Source organism: Petromyzon marinus, chromosome 12 (assembly GCF_048934315.1).
Source record: "Petromyzon marinus isolate PM22_M1 ecotype Great Lakes invasive population chromosome 12, UKy_Petmar_22M1.pri1.0, whole genome shotgun sequence".
NCBI lineage: Eukaryota > Metazoa > Chordata > Hyperoartia > Petromyzontiformes > Petromyzontidae > Petromyzon > Petromyzon marinus.
This window is the reverse complement of record NC_133678.1, coordinates 9,884,338-9,906,508: the sequence shown is the minus strand read 5'-3', so window position 1 is coordinate 9,906,508 and position 22,171 is coordinate 9,884,338. Positions and strand designations below refer to the sequence as shown.

The window sequence follows — 22,171 nt, the reverse complement described above, 5'->3', positions numbered from 1 at the left end:
GCCATTTTGGTGAAGTTAAAGTGCCACGTTAGTCATAACCGAACTGTATATCTGTGAAAAAGAGCTTCATAGCTCATCGGATTTCTCTAGGATAAATAAAGATTATTAGTCCCATTTTATTCTACATTGTCTGGGGTTGAATCTATGAAAAAAAATGTGCATGCTTCCAGTGGCACTAGCTTGGAGCATGAACTGGTGTGGAGCTTATATTTCTTTGTTCAGATGACACATTTGAAACTCCCAAAACCTCACTTATTTCCACGTGGACAAGCGCACGCAGTACCGAACAGCATCGCGTCAGTTAGGTGTAGAGTGGAACTGCATCTGATCATTTTGGTCAACTTCAGCAGCAACCCATGATGCCAAATGGTGTAATAGGTAGCTTATAGAGCAATCATTGCTGTGCCAGTTTTTTGTAGACGCTGGAAACTATTTTCAATAAATAATAATACAACCGTACACATATAATTAAATACATTTACGAATGAAATATGCACCACCATAGAGGTGCATATCAAATTCCAGGTAGCATCAGAGACATTTCCTACCATGATCATCAGTGTCATAATTTTCAACTTCTGCCATTTTGCAAATACACTCAGCATTTCAAAAAGCCATTGAAGTGGAGCAATTTTCAACTTACCAGCAATTACATCACTCAAGACAGCTGGAAGCTTATTGAAAATGCCTAGAGATCCCCTTGAAACTAACAACCAAACGGCTTTGAAAAGCTCTTGTAATTTGCTGATTCATTGGACAGATTGGCCTGATGAAGCAACATGTGGCCAATTTTGGCAGTGTAGCTGTTCCTGCTGATAAGTTATTTATCACTAGGGAGCATGAGACTACATCATAGTCCGTGCAATATAAGATAGGATTAATCGTTGCCTTAAACACATTTTGCATTAATACCTCATATTGTGCTGTTAATTTTACCCTTTCAAAATGACGAGAGGTGCCGAAAACAGTTGACGTTTCTTTTTTTTCAATCGTTGACCAAAATAGAAATTACGATTCATATGCAGGCTGCAGAGCTGACATTTTCTATATCCACATTGTTATTCACGTAGCCTGCATGGCTGAAAACATATATCCACATTGCACAAAATTCCTATTAGGGGCATTTAACAATGTGCAATTAAGTCACAATGGCATGTGCATCAAGCAACATTGCCCCTTTGTGTAGATATCACTGTTTAAGCAGTCTCAGTTCGCAACAGCTTGTTGCTGTCAACAGCTGACGCTGTAACATGATTTTTATGATTCGTCACTGGGGAGTGCTTGCTTGAGACTGCTCATGAAGAAGAACCCGCAAAATCAAAATAGGCATGTATGTTGGAATTATTTTGCACTGTACTTCGCCATCCGTGCTAGTCGGAGGTCTGGTGGACGGACAATAAACTATATAAAATAAGCAGTTTTAAAGAAATTAGTTTTCAATCTATATTTAAAAGTTCATAGCTCCAGTGGCTTCCCAATATCTGAAGGAAGATCGTTCCAGACTGCCGCAGAAGTGCATCTGAAAGCATGCCATGCTGTGACCATCTTTGTTCAAGCCTCCACGAGGATGACCGAAGTTTGTTTGATGGTTTATGCTTCTCGACGAAGTCAGCAAGGTATTGTGATTCATTTTTGGCAAGCACTTTTTGTGTAATTAGTGCGACCGTATAATGTTTTTGTTCGGCAACCAAAACCATGTGCAGCTCAGTGAGCACTGAACGGGCATGGTCAGATCTTGCAGTACCGATCACATGTGCCAAAAAATGTTGCACACGCTGCAGCTTGCTAATGTTTTTTTTGCCAGACGGTCTCAGAGTAGTAAGGAAGGTTTATTTTCGCACAGTATGAGCATACACGATATTGTTCATGAATGCGTACCACAACAATACAGTATAAGTAACAAAATAAATCATCAGACAATTTTCCTTCACATATCTGTCCCCCCACGTAAAAATGTAAGTATTTTTTTTACACATGGGAGTACCATTTCACTGAGAATTAAGCACTCTGTGATGTCACAGACCACAGTGCAAGTGACATGATATCACAGAGAACACAGCACACTGACGTGACAGAACCGACCGCAATGTATCATCACAGAGAATCGACAGAGAATCGAGTGCGCTGCAATAGACCACGCTACGTCACAGAACATGCTGTGATATCATAGAGCATGCTGTATGGTTTCAGAGATTTACAGAGCATGCCATGATATCATTGAAACACACACATTAACCTGATTGGACTCATAATTGTAGAGAAGAAAAAAAATTCCTGACAAAAAAAAATACGCCCAAGAAGCTATATAGCTCTTTTTCAGAAGCGACCTGCCCACAAATTATACAAGTGGCTTATGTGGAAATGTATAGCGGCCAAATACTCTAAAAACAAGTTTCTCAATGTGGAAGGAAAACCCAGTGGAGCCGGAGACAAATCCATGCGACCACAGGGAGAGAGACAGCACAAACTCAAAATATACAGGCGTCAGGGTCGGGATCGATTGTGCCTCAGGAGGCTGAGTCAGGTAAAGTAGCTGGACCTGGTACAGCAGTGTGCAGCTACTCCAGGAGTGGTTCTGGAACTAGGGCAGGGCCTTGCTGGAGTCAAGCTGGAGCTGAGGGTCAAGCTGGAGCTGAGGGTCTCAACCGGAGCCAGTAAACAGTAAAGCTGATGTACTGGCAATCCTAATTCATAAGCACACTCTTGAATTACTAAAATGTACTCCGTTGAGAAGAGGTTGTTGCCAGTTTACAACATGAACCCTCAGCACATTCCCTTCATGCCTCTCCACTTTTAATACTGCACAAGGGCATGCCAGGGTAAAGCTAATGTGAGGCATGACCCAAAACGCCCTTAATACTTCAACAATGTTAATGTCATGATTGCCGCCAGGTAATGGATATTTTTTATCATCTTAAGTGGTACGGAAATATATTGTAGCCATTGTAATATTGGCAATGAATAAATACTTACATTATAATTTCTACACGTCATTTTTAAGTTAGTGTATGCTGTAGTATTAAACGTTTTGTACTTATTGTCACGAAAATCAAAGTGCTTTAAGAACCAGGTAAACTGGTGAGCTGTAAATATATTCTGGCAATTTTCACTCTCACACTCGGTGCCAACAAGGCATCTGGCCAGGCCAGATATGGTCAGCCTATTTTGTTACTGTACATTGTCAACTTGCCAACAGTATATCTCGATTATTGGATTAAGTTTGTGATACTGCAGACTGCAGAAATATTTCCTTTATAGAAATTTCAAAAAATGTTTTTTTTGGGGTCGTCCTAATGATATCATTATGAAAATATAAATGGGAACGTTCCAAGTTTTTTGGGGTTTTGGAGCAATATAATAATGTGGGTTTGTTTATAGGGTCTCGATTATTATTCTAAAAAGTACAAGTGCACATATCGTCAAATTATATTCTAGCCAGTAAATGGCAAGGGTAATTTTTGGTAATTTTGTGGAGGGTTGTTGCCAAAACGCTTCCCAAATTAAATTTCATAATTCATCCCGGTACACATGCATAAAAGTTAGTGGGTTACTGCCTGAACCACCAGTCTCTCCTTGACGAATGCGTGCTGAGTACACACACTGATAACAATCATCGGGGATACCAGTCTGACCATCGCCAATATTGAACAAGCCTGGGCGTATGCATGGCACGAGGGATGTGCGGATGAGCCAATAGGACCGCCAACCGCTTATCTGAGTGAGGGGAGCGTAAGAGTGGAAGGAACAGTCTTAAATGAATACGAGGATTCGCGCGACACGGGGATATAGTTTCGAGGAAACTCTGTGTGTGTTGGTCTGTTCAATAAACACCCAAAACAACGCATCTGTAACGTCTCGACACTGGTATGCACACCAGCCACATGGCTAATACAGTGAGGGAAAAAAAGTATTTGATCCCCTGCTGATTTTGTACGTTTGCCCACTGACAAAGAAATGATCAGTCTATAATTTTAATGGTAGGTTTATTTGAAGAGTGACAGACAGAATAACAACAACAACAAAAACAGAAAAACGCATGTCAAAAATGTTATAAATTGATTTGCATTTTTACGAGGGAAATAAGTATTTGACTTCTCTGCAAGACATGACTTAGTACTTGGTGGCAAAATCCATGTTGGCAATCACAGAGGTACGACGCTTCTTGGCAACTCGAACCTTCAGCTTCCTCCACAGATTTTCTATGGGATTAAGGTCTGGAGACTGGCTAGGCCACTCCAGAACCTTAATGTGCTTCTTCTTGAGCCACTCCTTTATTGCCTTGGCCGTGTGTTTTGGGTCATTGTCATGCTGGAATACCCATCCACGAACTATTTTCAATGCCCTGGGTGAGGGAAGGAGGTTCTCACCCAAGATTTGACGGTACATGGCCCCGTCCATCGTCCCTTTGATGCGGTGAAGTTGTCCTGTCCCCATAGCAGAAAAACACCCCCAAAGCATAATGTTTCCACCTCCATGTTTGACGGTGGGGATGGTGTTCTTGAGGTCATAGGCAGCATTCCTCCTCCTCCAAACACGTCGAGTTGAGTTGATGCCAAAGAGCTCCAATTTGGTCTCATCTGACCACAACACTTTCACCCAGTTGTCCTCTGAATCATTCAGATGTTCATTGGCAAACTTCAGACGGGCATGTATAGGTAAATTAATGCAGGGGCATTACACACTGCAGCCTCAGATGTTGAGGTCCCCCCCAAAATGTATATTTATACGCAGCTTTACAATGGTTGAAAGGAAATACTGCAGCACTATGACGAATCCAAAATGTAATATGGTATTTAATTCCATAGCATCATGTTTATTTCTAACAGCTATATACCGATGGGTCTTTCATCAGGATGATGACCGCTTGTGTTGTGATCGAGACGTCGTAGTTTTTATTATTTTCTTTGAACCTATCCACGTGACTTTACTGAAAGACCCAAAGGATATGAATTCCTGCAGTCACGAAAGCTTTAAGTCGAAACTTCGATTTAGTTTCACAATTCGTATATATCACATTTCAAACTTAAAACTGAAATAATCGAAGTAAATAATAACGGAGTTTTTGGCTTCGGGTATGGGTGGGGGTAAAACGGTAGAGGGAAGAAATTTAATAGACAAAGTGGGGCCCCATAACTATAACATCCCTGGGCCTCCATGACACTTAATCAGACCCAGTGTATGTATATACTGTTATATATATTTTAGCGGATTTATATATATGCATAATGATTAGCATGCTGCACTACACCCTCAGTAACTCGAGTTCAATTCCTGGCTATGCACAACACAAGTGGTAATAATTGGAATATAAGTATGGCCTGGGCATCTCATATGTCTACTCAGCCATAAATATGAGGCTAGTGTAGTGTGTACCTCAACATTCTGTATAGGGGATGGGCAAAACGTCTGGGCTGTGCTGGCCTTATAGGCACTTACATTACTACAGGGACTCCGCTACTTACGAACGAGTTAGGTTCCAGAGGTCTGCTTTAAACGTTGTATAATGTCCTGTAGATGTCACTGGCTCTTCATGTTCTGCAGATGTAGATGCCACCACCGCCATCTATTAGGCGGTGGTTGAACTTACGCTTCTCGGTCCGAACAGGCAACTGGACATTCAGACAGATTTGTCCGTGTCTCTGAAAGTTCGTAAGTCGAATGTTCGTAAGTAGAGGAGTACCTGTAGTGTTTTTACTGCTGCTATGATTATTTCATAATTGCACTTTGTCTTAATTGTTACCTTTGTTTGTATATGCAGATCGTGTCAGGGTGGTTGGAGGTTTTCCAGATGTCGTTACAATCATGGAAGGAAAGGTTTGTCATTTTTACTTTTGAATTCACATTGTGTGCTCATTTTAAACACACTGAGAGCATTCATGCAGACAAAGCACAGTGGTATTCCATTTGAGTTGGAACATAACAATCTTGCATTTCAGCTGTTATTCAGTTGCACATGTTAGAGAATCACATTGTCTTAGGGTAAAAAAATACTTGCAGTTATTGTGCTCATTACTGACAGCTGCGATGTTTTCTTGAACCCTTCCCGTGCGCCGAACCGGCACTGAATTTACTTGTATAAGGTTACACGCCTTCCTAAACAAATCAAAGGCACCTTCTGTAAAGTAGTTTGGAAAAGTCCTTTGGGTGAGATAATGAGATTGGTCCTTTGGTGTCTCATTTCTATTGCCTGCCAGATTTTGTCAATGCGAGATTTTGATAATGGAATAAGCTATACTGTCAGACACCTATAGCATGATTGAAAACGAATGCGTGCCGAGTACACACACACTGATAACAATCATCGGGGATACCAGTCTGGCCATCGCCAATATTGAACAAGCCTGGGCGTATGCATGGCACGAGGGATGTGCGGATGAGCCAATGGGACCACCAACCGCTTATCTGAGTGGGGGGGAGCGTAAGAGTGGAAGGAACAGTCAGAAATGAATACAAGGATTCGCGCGACACGGGGATATAGTTTCGAGGAAACTCTGTGTGTGTTGGTCTGTTCAATAAACACCCAAAACAACGCATCTGTAACGTCTCGACACTGGTATGCACACCAGCCACATGGCAAATACAGTGAGGGAAAAAAGTAATTGATCCACTGCTGATTTTGTACGTTTGCCCACTGACAAAGAAATTATCAGTCTATAATTTTAATGGTAGGTTCATTTGAACAATGAGAGACAGAATAACAACAACAAAATCCAGAAAAACGCACGTCAAAAATGTTATAAATTGATTTGCATTTTAATGAGGGAAATAAGTATTTGACCCCTCTGCAAAACATGACTCAGCAATTTGTGGCAAAACCCTTCTTGGCAATCACAGAGGTCAGACGTTTCTTGTAGTTGGCCACCAGGTTTGCACACATCTCAGGAGGGATTTTGTCCCACTCCTCTTTGCAGATCTTCTCCAAGTCATTAAGGTTTTGAGGCTGACGTTTGGCAACTCGAACCTTCAGCTCCCTCCACAGATTTTCTATGGGATTAAGGTTTGGAGACTGGCTAGGCCACTCCAGGACCTTAATGTGCTTCTTCTTGAGCCACTCCTTTGTTGCCTTGGCCGTGTGTTTTGGGTCATTGTCATGCTAGAATACCCATCCACAACCCATTTTCAATGCCCTGGCTGAGGGAAGGTTCTCACCCAAGATTTGACGGTACATGGCCCCGTCCATCGTCCCTTTGATGCGGTGAAGTTGTCCTGTCCCCTTAGCAGAAAAAAAACCCCAAAGCATGTTTCCACCTCCATGTTTGACGGTGGGGATGGTGTTCTTGGGGTCATAGGCAGCATTCCTCCTCCAAACACGGCAAGTTGAGTTGATGCAAAAAAGCTCCATTTTGGTCTCATCTCACCACAACACTTTCACACAATTGTCCTTTGAATCATTCAGATGTTCATTGGCAAACTTCAGACGGGCATGTATATGTGCTTTCTTGAGCAGGGGGACCTTGCGGGCGCTGCAGGATTTCAGTCCTTCACGGCGTAGTGTGGTACCAATTGTTTTCTTGGTGACTATGGTCCCAGCTGCCTGTAGATCATTGATAAGATCATCCCGTGTAGTTCTGGGCTGATTCCTGACCGTTCTCATGATCAGTGCACTCCACGAGGTGAGATCTTGCATGGAGCCCCAGGCCGAGGGAGACTGACAGTTCTTTTGTGTTTCTTCCATTTGCGTATAATCGCACCAACTGTTGTCATCTTCTAGATTTGAAGCTTTCGTGACTGCAAGGATCATACTCTTTGGTTCTATTCGGTAAAGTCACGTAGGTTTTATTTTTTACCTACGTGACTTTACCGAATAGAACCAAAGAGCATATTGTCACCTTCTCACCAAGCTACTTGGCAATGGTCTTGTAGCCCATTCCAGCCTTGTGTAGGTCTACAATCTTGTCCCTGACATCCTTGGAGAGCTCTTTGGTCTTGGCCATGGTGGAGAGTTTGGAATCTGATTGATTGCTTCTGTGGACAGGTGTCTTTTATACAGGTAACAAGCTAAGATTAGGAGCACTCCCTTTAAGAGTGTGCTCCTAATCTCAGCTCGTTACCTGTATAAAAGACACCTGAGAGCCTCAAATCTTTCTGATTGAGAGGGGGTCAAACACTTATTTCCCTCATTAAAATGCAAATCAATTTATAACATTTTTGACATGCGTTTTTCTGGATTTTTTTGTTATTCTGTCTCTCACTGTTCAAATAAACCTACTATTAAAATTATAGACTGATCATTTCTTTGTCAGTGGGCAAACGTACAAAATCTGCACGGGAACAAATACTTTTTTTCCCTCACTGTATATGTTTGCAATGGCACAATGGTTGATAACCTACTAGAGAATACACGGGAATTAGTTTATGGAACAGCGAATTACATGGTTAATTCAGTATGGATGAGACGATACAGTCTGGTAGACCAACACTTTAACATGAGTAGAGGGTTCAAATGTGGGAGGACTTCAGCTTGGTCTGAGGCAGCTCTCATTAAAAAAATACCTAAGTCTTTTTTCATGCTGTTAAAACTAAACAATTTTAATGATACTTAAAAACCCCAGTTGGTTTTGAACCCAGATTCTCTGGCTTACAAAATCACACTCTCTCACAGACCCCACTTCAAACACCACAAGCTTGGATTTGGTCTCAATCAGTATATGATTGAGACCTATGGAATGAGTCTTAACCAGGACCCAAACCGGAGTCTCAGTTTCAAATGTACAAATAACACTGCACCCACAATTTCACATCGAGCCTCTGGTGGCTAAGTGGGGGGTGCTTTTGGCTTGTGACCCAGTGTTTCCAGGGTTCAACTCCAATTGGTATTTCTTTTGCTTTCATACCATTATATTAAAACGCTACCAGCATATATATTTACATGTTTAGAAACTAATTAGCTGCCACAGTATTTTTAAAATTATTTGAACGTACGTGATGACATCTTGAAACTGTGATACATTAATGCATAGCGTAAGAACTTAATAGACAAAACCACAACACGTCTCTGTGTGATTCAGTGGTGCAGCGGACATGCGCTTGGGTCTGACCTTTATTATCACGGGGTTCGAATCCAGCACATGGTGACGTGAAATTTACTGCAATACACCCAACAGATGAGTAGCTACAGGTAAAGTGAGTGCGTTTAGTAACGTGTGTTGTGTCTCGGAATGTGCAGGAAACGCGGGTGGTGGTGCCAACAGGAGCTGAAAAAGACCTGTTGGGGGGAGACCTGGGGGCGAGGATAGGAGGCGAAGTTATAGATGTATTTTTTGAGAATAATTTTAGTCATCAAATAAAATATAATTCTCACCGCTGGGGCGAAAGATCTTGCCACCAGGGGGCGCTTTTGCTATGGGAAAATGCATTAAAACCACCTTTTCATGAAAACACTTTTAACCCTTTGACCGTAAATTAACGGTCTAAAATCTAAAATTTCACGTTAAACAGGTGACATACTATTGTAAATAAGCAAAAACGGCATGATAGAAGCATTGCAAACACCGAATCACAAGGAAATTAAGTTTTGGCGTCAAACTGTCATGCAAAAGTTTGATTTAAAACACTGATGAGGCATTTTAAATGCATTTTACCATCGAAATTCAATGTCAATTTGTCTTTACTAAAATAAAGCAAATCCAAGCAACAATTTAAACGCTCAACAATGAGAATCATGTTGTCGTGAAACACCAAATAAGTAGCCGTTATCACGCAAAAATACACGTTCAACTAAAGTCAGTTTGAAACATGGTTTTTGCAGGTAAAACATGACTGAAACATAGCTCGCTAAAGAAAAATGTGCTGGTGCTAAAATTATTTTAAAGAAGCAATCAGAAAGCATACATTTGAAATGTTTGCAATCAACACAGTTTCATGTATCAACCATTTTTACATTCAAACGCCCGCGTGAGAGCAGTATTTTCATTCAATACGTGTTTGTATTTGCTCATGTTAGCTAGGTCTCCAGTGGAGTCCCAATGGAATCTCCCCCAGCTTGAAATAAAGGTCCTGTCATATCTTAAAATGAGACTGAGTGAGCTCTCTTTGATGTTGCAAAAAGCAGAAGCCGATACTATACATGGTCCATAACAACACCTCCACCCATCATCTCCCAGCACAAGCTCTTCACGCCCATCAAATACAGTAATACAGCAATCACCACCAGTATGAGTAAAAAAAAGAATCCTGATTCGCGCCGCCTAGTGGCTGCTAGTGGCACCAACTGTTTAATCTCATGCACTGGCATTCCTTGACGTTCACAACCTTGCCAACTCAGCAAAAACTCTCCCACACACCTATGAATGGAACTCAAACACTTTTGAGTGCATCAACAAGTCTTAAGATGCTGACCTGTGTCCATGACCAAGAACATTGGCTACTTGTATCAATCTAAACAAAGAAAACTTACAAGGGAGACACAAGAACACGGATAGCCATCCCTGACATCTTCCACGTGGGTTGCTCCCACCGTTATGCTTTCCGATGGGGCACCACCAGGGTCGCCTAGCGTAATGGCAGCAACCTGGATCACGTGACCTGCCCCACACAGGAGTCATTCAGTTCTTGTTATCTGTCGTATGGCGGATCATATTTCGTCTTGGATATGACACAACCACAACTATGACAACCATCAACTTTCACCACTGCATGGCAATCATCACCATTCACCCCAGCTATGAGACAACTCCACCATTCACCTCAGCTATGGCACAAATACCACCAATCATCTCAGCAGGACATAGCTTCCACCATTCACATCAACTATGGCAAAAGAACCATCGCGCACCCCCGCTGGACACAACCTTCAACCATTCACCCCACAATGACAGAGCCACCATCATTCACATCAGCCTCGACGCAACTCATCATTCGTCATTCTAGATTTGAAGTTTCATCCTAGAGTGACACAACATCTACCATTAAACCCAGCATGACACGACCACTACAATTCACGCCAGCATGACACAACCACCAACAACTCACCATCCGCAAAGGATAAACACCACCACCACCATATTCTTAGCTCTTTCGGTAAAGTCACGTTGAAGGGAAACAATAAAATAATATATATAAAACAATAAAATTCTCACGACGTTTCGACCATAACACAAACGGTCGTCATCAGGTGTGTCGGTTTGCATACATTTATTTATCTTTAAACGGTGTATTTATTTATTTATTAAAAAACGTCAGCGCCACGCGCAGCGATTTGGCAGTTTATTTAGAAGGACTAGTCCATCTATGTTCTGAAAAGAGGAGGGGGGAGACGAAAAAATAATGTTGCTGTCTGAAAGCCACCATAAGCGTGAACAATCAATTAAGACCTGAAATGGTTATCAAATCTTTCCAATGATTGCTAAGTCAGAATCCATCTTCTCGGTTGAAATTGTCTCTGTGCTTGTATATGTGGATAGCCTCATGAACGAATCTCTCATTGTAGCCAGATGGCTTACAAAGAACCTCTGTCTTAGAAAAGTCAATGTCATGTAAGCCTACTGAATTATAACAATGATCTGCCACGGCCGAGGTGTTGGTCCTAACGTGTTTAAGGTCTGCTTTGTGTTCACGAATGTGGTCCGAGACATGGAGTTTGGTTTCTCCAATGTAACTACTACCACAGAGGCAACTTAGTTTGTAGACACCACCACACTACACAGCACGATATGACCACCACAATTCACCCCACAATGACAGAATCTCCACCATTCACCCCAGCTATGACACGACCTCCACCATGACAATCATCACCATTGACCACAGTATGACAGCCACTACCATTCACACTTTCAGCATTCACCCCCAAGATGGCACAACCTTTACCATTTACCCCACAGTGACACTACCTCCACTCTTTGCCCCGGCTATGGTACAACTACTGAGCTATTGCAGAAGGTATAGCTCCAGAGAACATATATTGCCTCTGCAATAAATCCAGCTTGTTGCTCACTGTAGCACCCTACCTGTATTTTCCCTTTAGTCCGTGTAGCCCTGATTATAAGTGGAATGGAAGAGGCAAAAAAAATCTTGCAAATTCTAGAAGACCTTTCCAGAGGGTATCTGAGTAGGTTTGTATTTAAAAACCATTCAGAAGAGGCCCAGAGAGGCATCTCTTCTCGTATCTCTAGGCGAGGCATCTTGAGGACGCACTATCATGAGGTGGGCCCGTCCCTGGATCCCACGCCCCGCACGAGATTATTTAGATTATTTGCATGCATACATTTGTGGCCAGGTCGCTTCTGAAAAATGCGTCCATACCTCAGTGGGCTTTACCTGGCAAGCTAAAAAAACTCCCATAGTTTAAATCGTATATTTTTCATTGATTTGTTTAACTTTTCCTATACGTTACACTTCTATACTCTTTGGTTATTTCGGTAAAGTCACGTAGGTATAAAATAAAATTAATCACGACGTTTCAGGAGCAACACAAGCGTCCATCATCTGGTGGGAAATCATGGTGTGCTGCTGAGGCAGACTGTTTTAAAAGGTTTGAAATGGGTGTCGCCCAAGGGTCATAAAAAGTGGCCGGGGCAAGTGATGTTAATGTGAAAAATTAGCATGTAACTGTAAGATAAGAGAGTGGCCTCCTCAACGAGGGCACGGAAGTGGCTATGTTAATGTGAGGGATGAGCATGATGTTAATGTGAGAAATTAACACTAGGAGAGCGGCCTCCTCGACAAGGGAGTGCAACATAATGGGTGAAATCCACAGGGCATGTGAGTATGAGAGTGCAATTCAAAGGAAATGTGAGCATGAGAGTGCAATCCAAAGGCATGATAGTGCAATGCAAAGAACATGTGAGCATGAGAGATCAAAGAGAGAGGCATAGAGAGAGAGACAGAGAGTCGGAAATAACAGCTGACATAGGCAGGTAGGATGGAAACATCACAGTCAGTTAAGACTTTACCTGGTTAATAACGTTGTTCAAATGATTGCTCAGTTTGTACCCATCCTCTCGGTTGAAGCTGTGTCTGTGTTTAAATATCTGGATGGCTTCCTTCACAGAGTACCTCCATCTTGGAAAAAGTCAATTTCGTGTGAGCCCACAGCGGTAAAACAATGATCGGCAACGGCAGAGGTATTGGTCCAACCGTGTTTCAGATCTGCCTTGTGTTCACGAACGCGGTCCGAGACATGTCGTTTCGTAACTGCTGCCGCAACCAACTCAGTTTGTAGACACCAGAGTATTGCATGTCAGGAATCACATCCTTTACAGGAATCGCATCCTTTACAGGAATCACATCCTTCACAGATGGGATTAAATCACGGATTTTGTGTACTGTGTTGGAACGAACCTGGATCTTGTGTTTGTTTAAGATTTTGGAAATATTTGTGGTAACCCCTGCTATGTATGGTAAAGTGATGGTTCTTGTTGGGTCCTCAGAAGGTTGTCTCCACATGGCTGGGGAGACAGCTTTGCGGATTGTACAGTCCGAGTATCCGTTCATCCTGAGGGCTTGGTGTACGTGCTCCAACTCACTGGCTAGGTGGTGCTGGTCAGAGATGCAAGGGCCCTATGGTGTAGTGTTTTGATGAGGGAATTCTTCTGGGCTGTATGGTGGTGGGAGTCAGGCTTTAGATAGGCATCCGTGTGGGTGGCTTTCCTGTAAATCGAATGTCCCAACGAGCCATCAGGTCTCTTCTCAATCAAAGCATCCAGGAATGGTAGCTTGCCATCCTTTTAAACTTCCATGGTGAATTTGATAGACGGGTGTATGGAATTGATGTGGTTGAGAAATTGATTCAGTGCTGGCAGGCCATGTGGCCAGATGACGAACGTGTCATCTACGTATCTCTTCCACAAGGAAAGACGTAGGGTGGATATCTGGATGGTATCTGTCTCAAATTTCTCCATGCAAACATTCGCTACCACTGGCGATAAGGGAGAACCAATAGGGGTACCCTAATTTTTTTGTAGACTGTACCATTCCAGGTGAAGTATGTGTTGGTAAGGCAGTGCCTTACCAAAGTTGGTACATCTGGATTCAGGCCTTGTTGGACCAAGTCTTCAATGATTGCAATGGTGTCAGATACAGGTACATTGGTGAACAGAGAGACTATATCAAAACTGACAAGCAAATCATCTGGGGACAGTGAGCTGTCCTTGATTAGTGAAACCAAGTGAGCTGAGATAAGTACAGCTGAGGTAGACTTGCCCGTGAAAGGAAACAGGGTCTCAGAAATAAATCAGGCCAGTTTGTAGGTGGGTGAGTTAATGGTGGAGACGATAGGACGGAGCAGGGTACCTACTTTGTGGATTTTTGGAAGGCCATATAATCTGGGTGGTCTAGCAACTGAAGGAGGAAAGAGGAGGAAAACTGCTGAATGCAGACTGTTTTTTTAGGTTTAAAATGGGTGTAGTCTTAGGGTCATAAACGGAGTGGGCGGGGATAGTGATGTTAATGTGAGAGATGTAATTTATTTTAATGTCATTTATTTTACCAGGTAAGGCCCACTGAGCTATGCAACTTTTTTTTAAAGACATGACCTGGGCACAATTGGTAGCTCAACGAAGTGGCTTATCATCACGTGGACATTTATAGCGAGCCAAATACTCTGAATGCGTGACATTTATTCTAAAAATTGAGGGGAGGGAAGGAGGACCCGGAGAAAAAATCCACGCGACCAGAAAACACGCAGACGTCAAATATACAGCAGGCGTCAGGAGTCGGGATCAAACTCAGGACCTCCTGTATACCAGGCAAGGTAGTTAACATCTCGCCACCGTGACGGCTCCACGATTATCCGCACCAATGCACATGCCGCCGGGCCCAAAACCCTGTGCGTATAGCTTTCACCTGACCCGGGTGATATTGTCTCCCTCGTGTGGACTCCGAGATGATTCTTCCGCGACCAAGGCAAGAGACCGGATGGGCCTGAGATTCTTCCTCGCATACTGCGGCGCGACAACTCGCCTCTTTCAAAATACCGCGTTCATTCTGTTCACCCAAGATACATACCGCCTGCTCCTGAGTCCATTGTCTCTTTCATACACGCGCGTGCGTTTGGCTTCTAATTTCAATTGGCCAAACCTGTCCCCTGATCGCGGTTTCAGAACGTGAACGCACGATTTAGCTCCGCAGCACAGCTGAAGGGAATTATCAGCCTGATGGTGCCGATGTTAGCACGCGCACAATGCCGATCGCGAACATTCAGTCAATTAATGGGTTAATGAATTCATGCTTATTTCAGAATCGAGAGTATATTTACGCGCACAGTTATTGGCTCAGCTTTACCCATGTCATTATGACCCACAGAGGTCAGTGTGTGCTATGAATCGGAGTCTAAACCATGCAACAAAACAATGTCTCAATGACAGTGACATTGTCTTAGCCAAGTATAAAAAAAGCATGTATGTATGGTAATTTTAATGAAATGCCTCATTCGTTTTGCATAACATCTGGGGCTGCAATATGTATTCGGTGTCACCCGCGCACTGTTGAGTGGGTAGCGTTTGCCTCTTCTAGGTCAAAGCTATAAAGCTGCTCATGTCCCTTGCGTCGTGTGGCATTCTTAAGGGCTAAGAGGAGGGCACCAGCTGCCAACCATTTTATTGAGGCCAAATTACCATGTGAATAATGGTATCATAACTTGGTAATATCAGTTGGCAAGTGCTTACACTGGTGTCTCTATGATCCTGAGTTAGCCTGGCACTGGCAGGGTACAATGTGGCAATGCTTTGGGTGGAGATTTTTGTATTCGATTTACAACGCTGTATTTTAATACTTGCGCTTACCTTGAATGCAGTTCCAATATTTTGACGATGAAAAAGTAAAGCAAAAGGCCCATTAACCTAATGTTAAATAAGGTCATTAGTATGCACTGTATATGCATACCGAATAAGCACAGGATAAAGTAGTATGTATATGAATGTAGGAGGCTGGCTGCTGTACGTATATTGAAAATGAAAGTACTATAATAAGTTCAAGGCAGTGAGCCACTTCCATTACATTTTAAGGACAAAAAACAAGGACACTTCTTATATCCTCTTGGCAGTATTCAATAAAACTCTTTGCTCTACATACCATCAGGCTTAGAGGTCCTGGCCTTACCGAAATTAAATGCCACGGTTGATTGACTTTAACTAATCGTAAACCTGTACTGGTGTCCTACGCTTGGCTCTTCGAGTGTCTGAAAGTATGCCCCAATAAAGAAGGGCCACTTCTCTGAGCTCATAGAGACCACTTCTTCACAAACGCAGACTTCATATCGTACTAGGCTGGTATATGATCTACAGTGAAATAACTCAGCAGACACACACACACATCTTCCCTCACCAACTGTGGAAGTATGTTTACACTTTTAGCAATGGTGCTGGAAATTGCTACACGATAGATATAGTGTGCGTTTTCATGATATATAGCCATCCACCGGTATAGCCTTTAACAGACTGTTAGGGCACGGGCTGTTAGTGAGCGCCTATGAATGCAGATACGTCAGACGAGGGGTAGGGTGGCTAACATCAAGCCTGGCTACATTTTTCTCCTCACAGTACAACGTATTTACCCATCGCACCAGGTAGTCAACCTAGGGGAGGCCCAGAAACCGATTCAGATAATAGTCTCTGTCTGATGTTGGCCGTCAGCGGGAATCGAACTTGGGTCGCCGGGTTCATAGCACAGGACACTAACCACGGCAACGACAAATACAAGGATCCCCCGTACAGCCTGTAACAGACTGTTGGGGCAAGCGCTGCTAGCGAGACACCTATGAAGGCCGGAACGGCACACGAGGGGGGGGGGGGGTGGCCAGCACCACGCCCGGCCGCCTTTGTATCCCCCAGTGGCGATGTTTACACACCGCACCGGGTACTCATTTGAGGCTGAGTCGACCTAGGGGAGGCCGACGACCGGTTCAGCTAATCGTCACTGGTGGTGTTTTGCCGTGAGCGTGTCGACGGGTTCGCAGCGCAGCGCTAACCCCGACACCACCGCTCTCCATCTAACCACGGCACCAATCGCACAACACGCGTGCATATGGCACCACCATTTTGTCAATCCACTGCTGGATGACCCCCCACCCCCCCCCCCATCATGTGGAAGGTGAGGATTTATATTTACCAAAAAGTGGAATTATATATTTCTAAGAAATATAACTACAACATTCTAGAAAAGCACCTGGACTTGACTGCAATGGGGTACATAGTGTGTATTAAAGTAATCAAGCCCAAGTTCTCATATGCCTCCCGCTTAAAGATACAATTGATCATCAGAAAGATTGGAATTAATATTAAAGGAAATGTGTTTTTCAGGCAATTAATACGAATTAATTAACACAACTCACTGCACCATATAGTAACAGGGAACGATGATATGAAGCCATATTTATAAAAGTGCGATACATTTAATTGTTTTTGCAATCCAAAAGTGAAGAAACAATATATCAGTATGTAAATCAAATATTTTGGGTGACATGCTGACCAACAAATTTTGCTAGAAGCAGGATTAAGTCAATGTAAAATTTTCAACTCACATTTTACCACGCCCTAAAGTTAAGAAAATAAATATATTATTTATGCTTCAGTAATAATCTGGGTTTAGAAATATCTTAAAAACCAAACAGTAGTGGTGGTATAATTAAATTGTACTTGATGTATGTAGACACTCATATTTCTTGTCTTTAGAGCCATCTAGTGTAAAGAAGACACGTAAAAGACATGCATATCAAACAGTATGAAGTAGAAAAGGTTACTGACCACAAAACGGTTATGATTGCTATTTATATTAAACTAGCTGTACTACCCGGCTTCGTCCGGGACTTGGATCCACCACGCCCGGCCGCCTTTGTCTCCCCAGTGGCGATGTTCACACACCACAGCAGTTACTCGTTTGAGGCTGAGTCGACCTAGGGGAGGCCCAGGACCGGTTGAAATAATCGTCACCGGCGGTGGCCGTGAGCAGAAATCGAACTCGGGTCACCAGGTTCGTAGCGCAGCGTAGCGCTCACCACTACACTACAATGCGTTACGCTTCCACACACACAGACAGACACACACACAGACACACATACACACACACAGACACACACAGACACATACACGGCGCGCTAACCACTACACTACAATGCGTTACGCTTCCACACACACAGACAGACACACATACACACAGACACACACAGACAGACACACAGACACATATACAGCGCGCTAACCACTACACTACAATGCGTTACGCTTCCACATCTGCGGGTCACATGACAGATTTGACGTCACAGCTCACTTGCCGTGCAAAAAATAAATGCATTATTGAGCTCCCCCCCCCCCAACCAAAAAAAGTGTATTTTTATCATTGTTGCATGGTGTACAGTCTGGAAAGTACCCACATGGCAAATTTTCACTTTGTTGCATGTCGGGAAGTACGCTAAACATTTGGAACAGACACACATATTCACAACTTTGCCTTTTTTATATATATGGAGATAAGTACTATCAAGGAATCAAGGGAAAACAAGATAGCATTTTATATAGCCCCAGAAATGCTATGCAAATAGGAAAATATGACTGACGAAGATGTGATCAATATGAGATTTAAAAAAAATTCCAGACTCACGACCAAATGGCATGGCAAATTTACATCACATTTGGATTTTATTATGTTGTGATGCATTTATGTACTGCAAGGAGGATCAATGTCAAACTATTTTACACATTGCAGACCATATTGCAGACCATATTGCAGCCAGTACCCTGAATGATCATAGTGTAAATCATTTCCAGCAGAGGGCAGGAGAATATCATGAAACGTTCACAACTTATCTGTGCGCTCCAGCATATAAAGCAGCTAGGCAGGGACACTTTGTCAGACATTTAAATGAAGAATTCCTTTTAATAAATCTTCGTGCTTGTCAAAAAAAGTTACAATTCATTTTATTTTTTAACACACAGTGCGCTCGCATGCAGCCTAGCGTTGGGGATTCATGAGTGCAACTGAGTTACCGCTGCTTTGATGTGCCACTTTTCCTCAACCACTGTCAGACCTTCCAATTCACGTGATAAAGTGGTTATAGCTACCACCATATGATCTTATACATATTTTAGATTATTTGAACGATTATTGTTAGCCCACTGGTACCTTTTCCCATGGAATAATATTCGTAGTTGGTTTGGTTCAAGCCTCGGTAATAATAATGCCGAAGAGGCCAATGATTTAATGCACTTGGCATTGGGCTGTTCAATGTCACTGAGCGGCATTACAACTTTGTAACAAAGTCAGGCTCTCTCACTGGCCTTGCTTTGCTTTGACTTACTAAATTATGTAGAGCGTGCAACTCTCTGGCACATGTTCTCAGCAGATGCATTCACATTGTGATTACTTTGCTTGTTTACACAGGAAGGCCTCACTAAGTCTTACGATTTTGCACAACGGGGTGATGGTGGCAATGTATAATCCCAATTAAACATTTTCAGTTACATTTTTAGCATTGGAATGGGTGGGTTTTTGGCATTTGGAAACCCATGCATATAAATGCCACGCAGAAAGGTGGCCGAGTCATGAATCGAACGCAAAGCCTTTTTGATGAGGAATGAGTGTTACCAGTGAGCAACACTGCCACCCTTGAAAGCACAATATATTTTCCATTACGTGCTGCATCCTGATACATATGCACACGTGTTGAAAGCCTATTGTACCAACGATATAATACTCGAAATGTTCACAGGCAGATTCACAAACCTATATTCTATACTGCCATCTCCTGGCCAGCTCTCACAACCTAGTAGATTTCGATGTTTCAACCTTTGCCTATAACACCACTTGAAATATTGCCCCTACGCATGCTCTGAAATCCATCAACGCTTGACAAGATATTGGTGAGCAGTCAGATGAATACAAAGATTATTGCCTTTACTCCCTCACCATGTATTGCTGAAGAATATAATTACTTTTAATTGATTCATTAATTGATCATTGCAGCTCGAATTTATCATCCAATCTGGACACGCAATGCTATCAAAGAGAACAAGTAGGTTCGAGGTCATGTCAAGGATTTGCAGCATATGCATATTTATTACAAACCAACGTGACGTTTTTTCTGCACTTTGTAGCTTTTATTCTTATTCAAATTTTGGATTGCTGGTGCTGCTGCTGGTCATCACACTGGATTGGCAATCCAGAGGTGGCACAAACAACCTCTGGATACAAGCAGTGCCAATGGTATGTAAACATAAGAATAGGTTTTACCCTTTCTGGCAATAAAACACGTGTTAAGATGTTCAAACACCAAAGAGAAACCTTTTGGAAGGAATCATGCCTGCATTAACCACACCTACGTGTGGTGAACATCCAAACAAACACACTCTGATAATATATGCATTGTCTTTGAAACTGATTGGCCTACACCAGAGACAGACTTCTTTAGGGCCTAGTTTTCACCAGTGTCAGACCAGAAAATGCCAAAAGGCGAACAATACAAAGACAATGCCACTATCAGAGCATTTATAGCTCGGGGTGAGCATCTACAAAATGGGACATCTTTGTCCCATTTTGCAGTGCCAATGGCTTCACCACTAATCCGATCGTATCACAGTGTATATGATGTGATTAGGCATCGAGGATTTGATGAGGTTGGCTTTCGAATGCCTTGGTTGTACAGCTAAAACATAATCGAGGATACGCCAACCATTGCACGTGTTTTTATTCTTCTTCGTTACTTTAATACGTTAATATTCAACAGCATCATGATCTCCCTCACTATAATTGCAAGTTTTCTAGAGGTAACACCACCATGCATCTTCTTTCAATGTTTTCTGTACTTACAGAGACTATTGCACCATCACAGGAACATGGAATTTACACCAATAGTTTACGTGTAATTGTCACTTTTTTTATTCTTCTTCGTTACTTTAATACGTTAATATTCAACAGCATCATGCTCTCCCTCACTATAATTGCAAGTTTTCTAGAGGTAACACCACCATGCATCTTCTTTCAATGTTTTCTGTACTTACAGAGACTATTGCACCATCACAGGAACATGGAATTTACACCAATAGTTTACGTGTAATTGTCACTCAATTGATAACTTGGCATTGCTCGCATATGGTAACACACATTTTACATTTTTCAAAACTGAAATTTAAATGTTGGAGATTGATCTTTGAAGATGGCACTCATATAATAAATTTGAAGGCATTTGCCCGTGTCTCTTACTTGCCAAGCGACATTATCTTCCTGCAGTGTCTGGATGCTGCAGAGAACGGGCTGCTAGCTCCCTTATACAATTAGAAAACACGTAGAGATGGTTTTAATAATGCAAACTGAAAAGGAGCACTGGAGTTTTAGCTTTTTTTCAAACCGTGTTTCATGCATGGAGGCTAAACTTTTTAGATTAAAGTACTTCGAAGTTCCATGTATTACGGTTGAATTTTTCGTTTCCTTCATTACCGACATGCTACAAGGATGGTATATTTGCAGTCTATTTTCAGTGCAGTACTCATTTATAGATACGTTGCTCTAGAATGTCCAAAAAAGTGAATGCTCTCTCTAGGAGACTGTATAATGTGCATACTGTAAAAAATGTAAAGCGATTTTTTTTATATATACACTGTGCTTCATAGAGGGGATATATAATTAAAATGCAATGCATGTGTATTTCTGACAGAGCAGACCAACTATGGAAAAATTACATACTGTACATTACTAACCGAATTAATTCCATATTACAATATTAAGAAAACAATCACATGTTCAATTACTGAAATGCTTAATGTAATTCTTCTGCATAAAAACATATAACTGTGACCTCTACTTACCTGTGCACGTGCATGGTATCATGGAGTGAAACATTTATGAACTGGCACAGTCATTTCTTGGGCTCTGGCAATAACTTTAACGGTACGGCTATAGCGGTGAAACGGGTGATCAGGGGACGTGAGTTTGTCAACCACGGTGGTTTCATTTATTTAATATTAATTTGATGTTGGTTTTTATTTTGTATCCTAAAATGTACATTCATTTCAATGCATAAAGCATCAAAAGATGCCCGTTACACAACACCCCTATATTTTTTTACTGCTATTGAGCAATATAAAATAAACGTAAGAATTAAAATAAAAACACAAATTGCACTGTCATATAGCACCTTTGCACAATACATGACAAGCACCTGCAACCTCACGCCGTTAGCGATTGGAATGTATAATATCATTAAAATACAGTATCCAACCATGTTGTATGTAGTGCGTGAAAA

General features: G+C 42.1%; 1 protein-coding gene across 1 annotated transcript in view; it reads left to right on the top strand.

Moving 5' to 3' along the window:
* The window catches only part of LOC116941581 (myomesin-2-like), a 117,632-nt gene extending 111,782 nt beyond the window's left edge, over nucleotides 1-5,850 (top strand). The window contains exon 36 of the mRNA XM_076066602.1: nucleotides 5,759-5,850. Coding sequence (XP_075922717.1) covers nucleotides 5,759-5,835 — 77 coding nt within the window. The 3' untranslated portion in view covers nucleotides 5,836-5,850. The remainder of the gene's footprint in view (nucleotides 1-5,758) is intronic.
* Nucleotides 5,851-22,171: the final 16,321 nt, after the last annotated feature.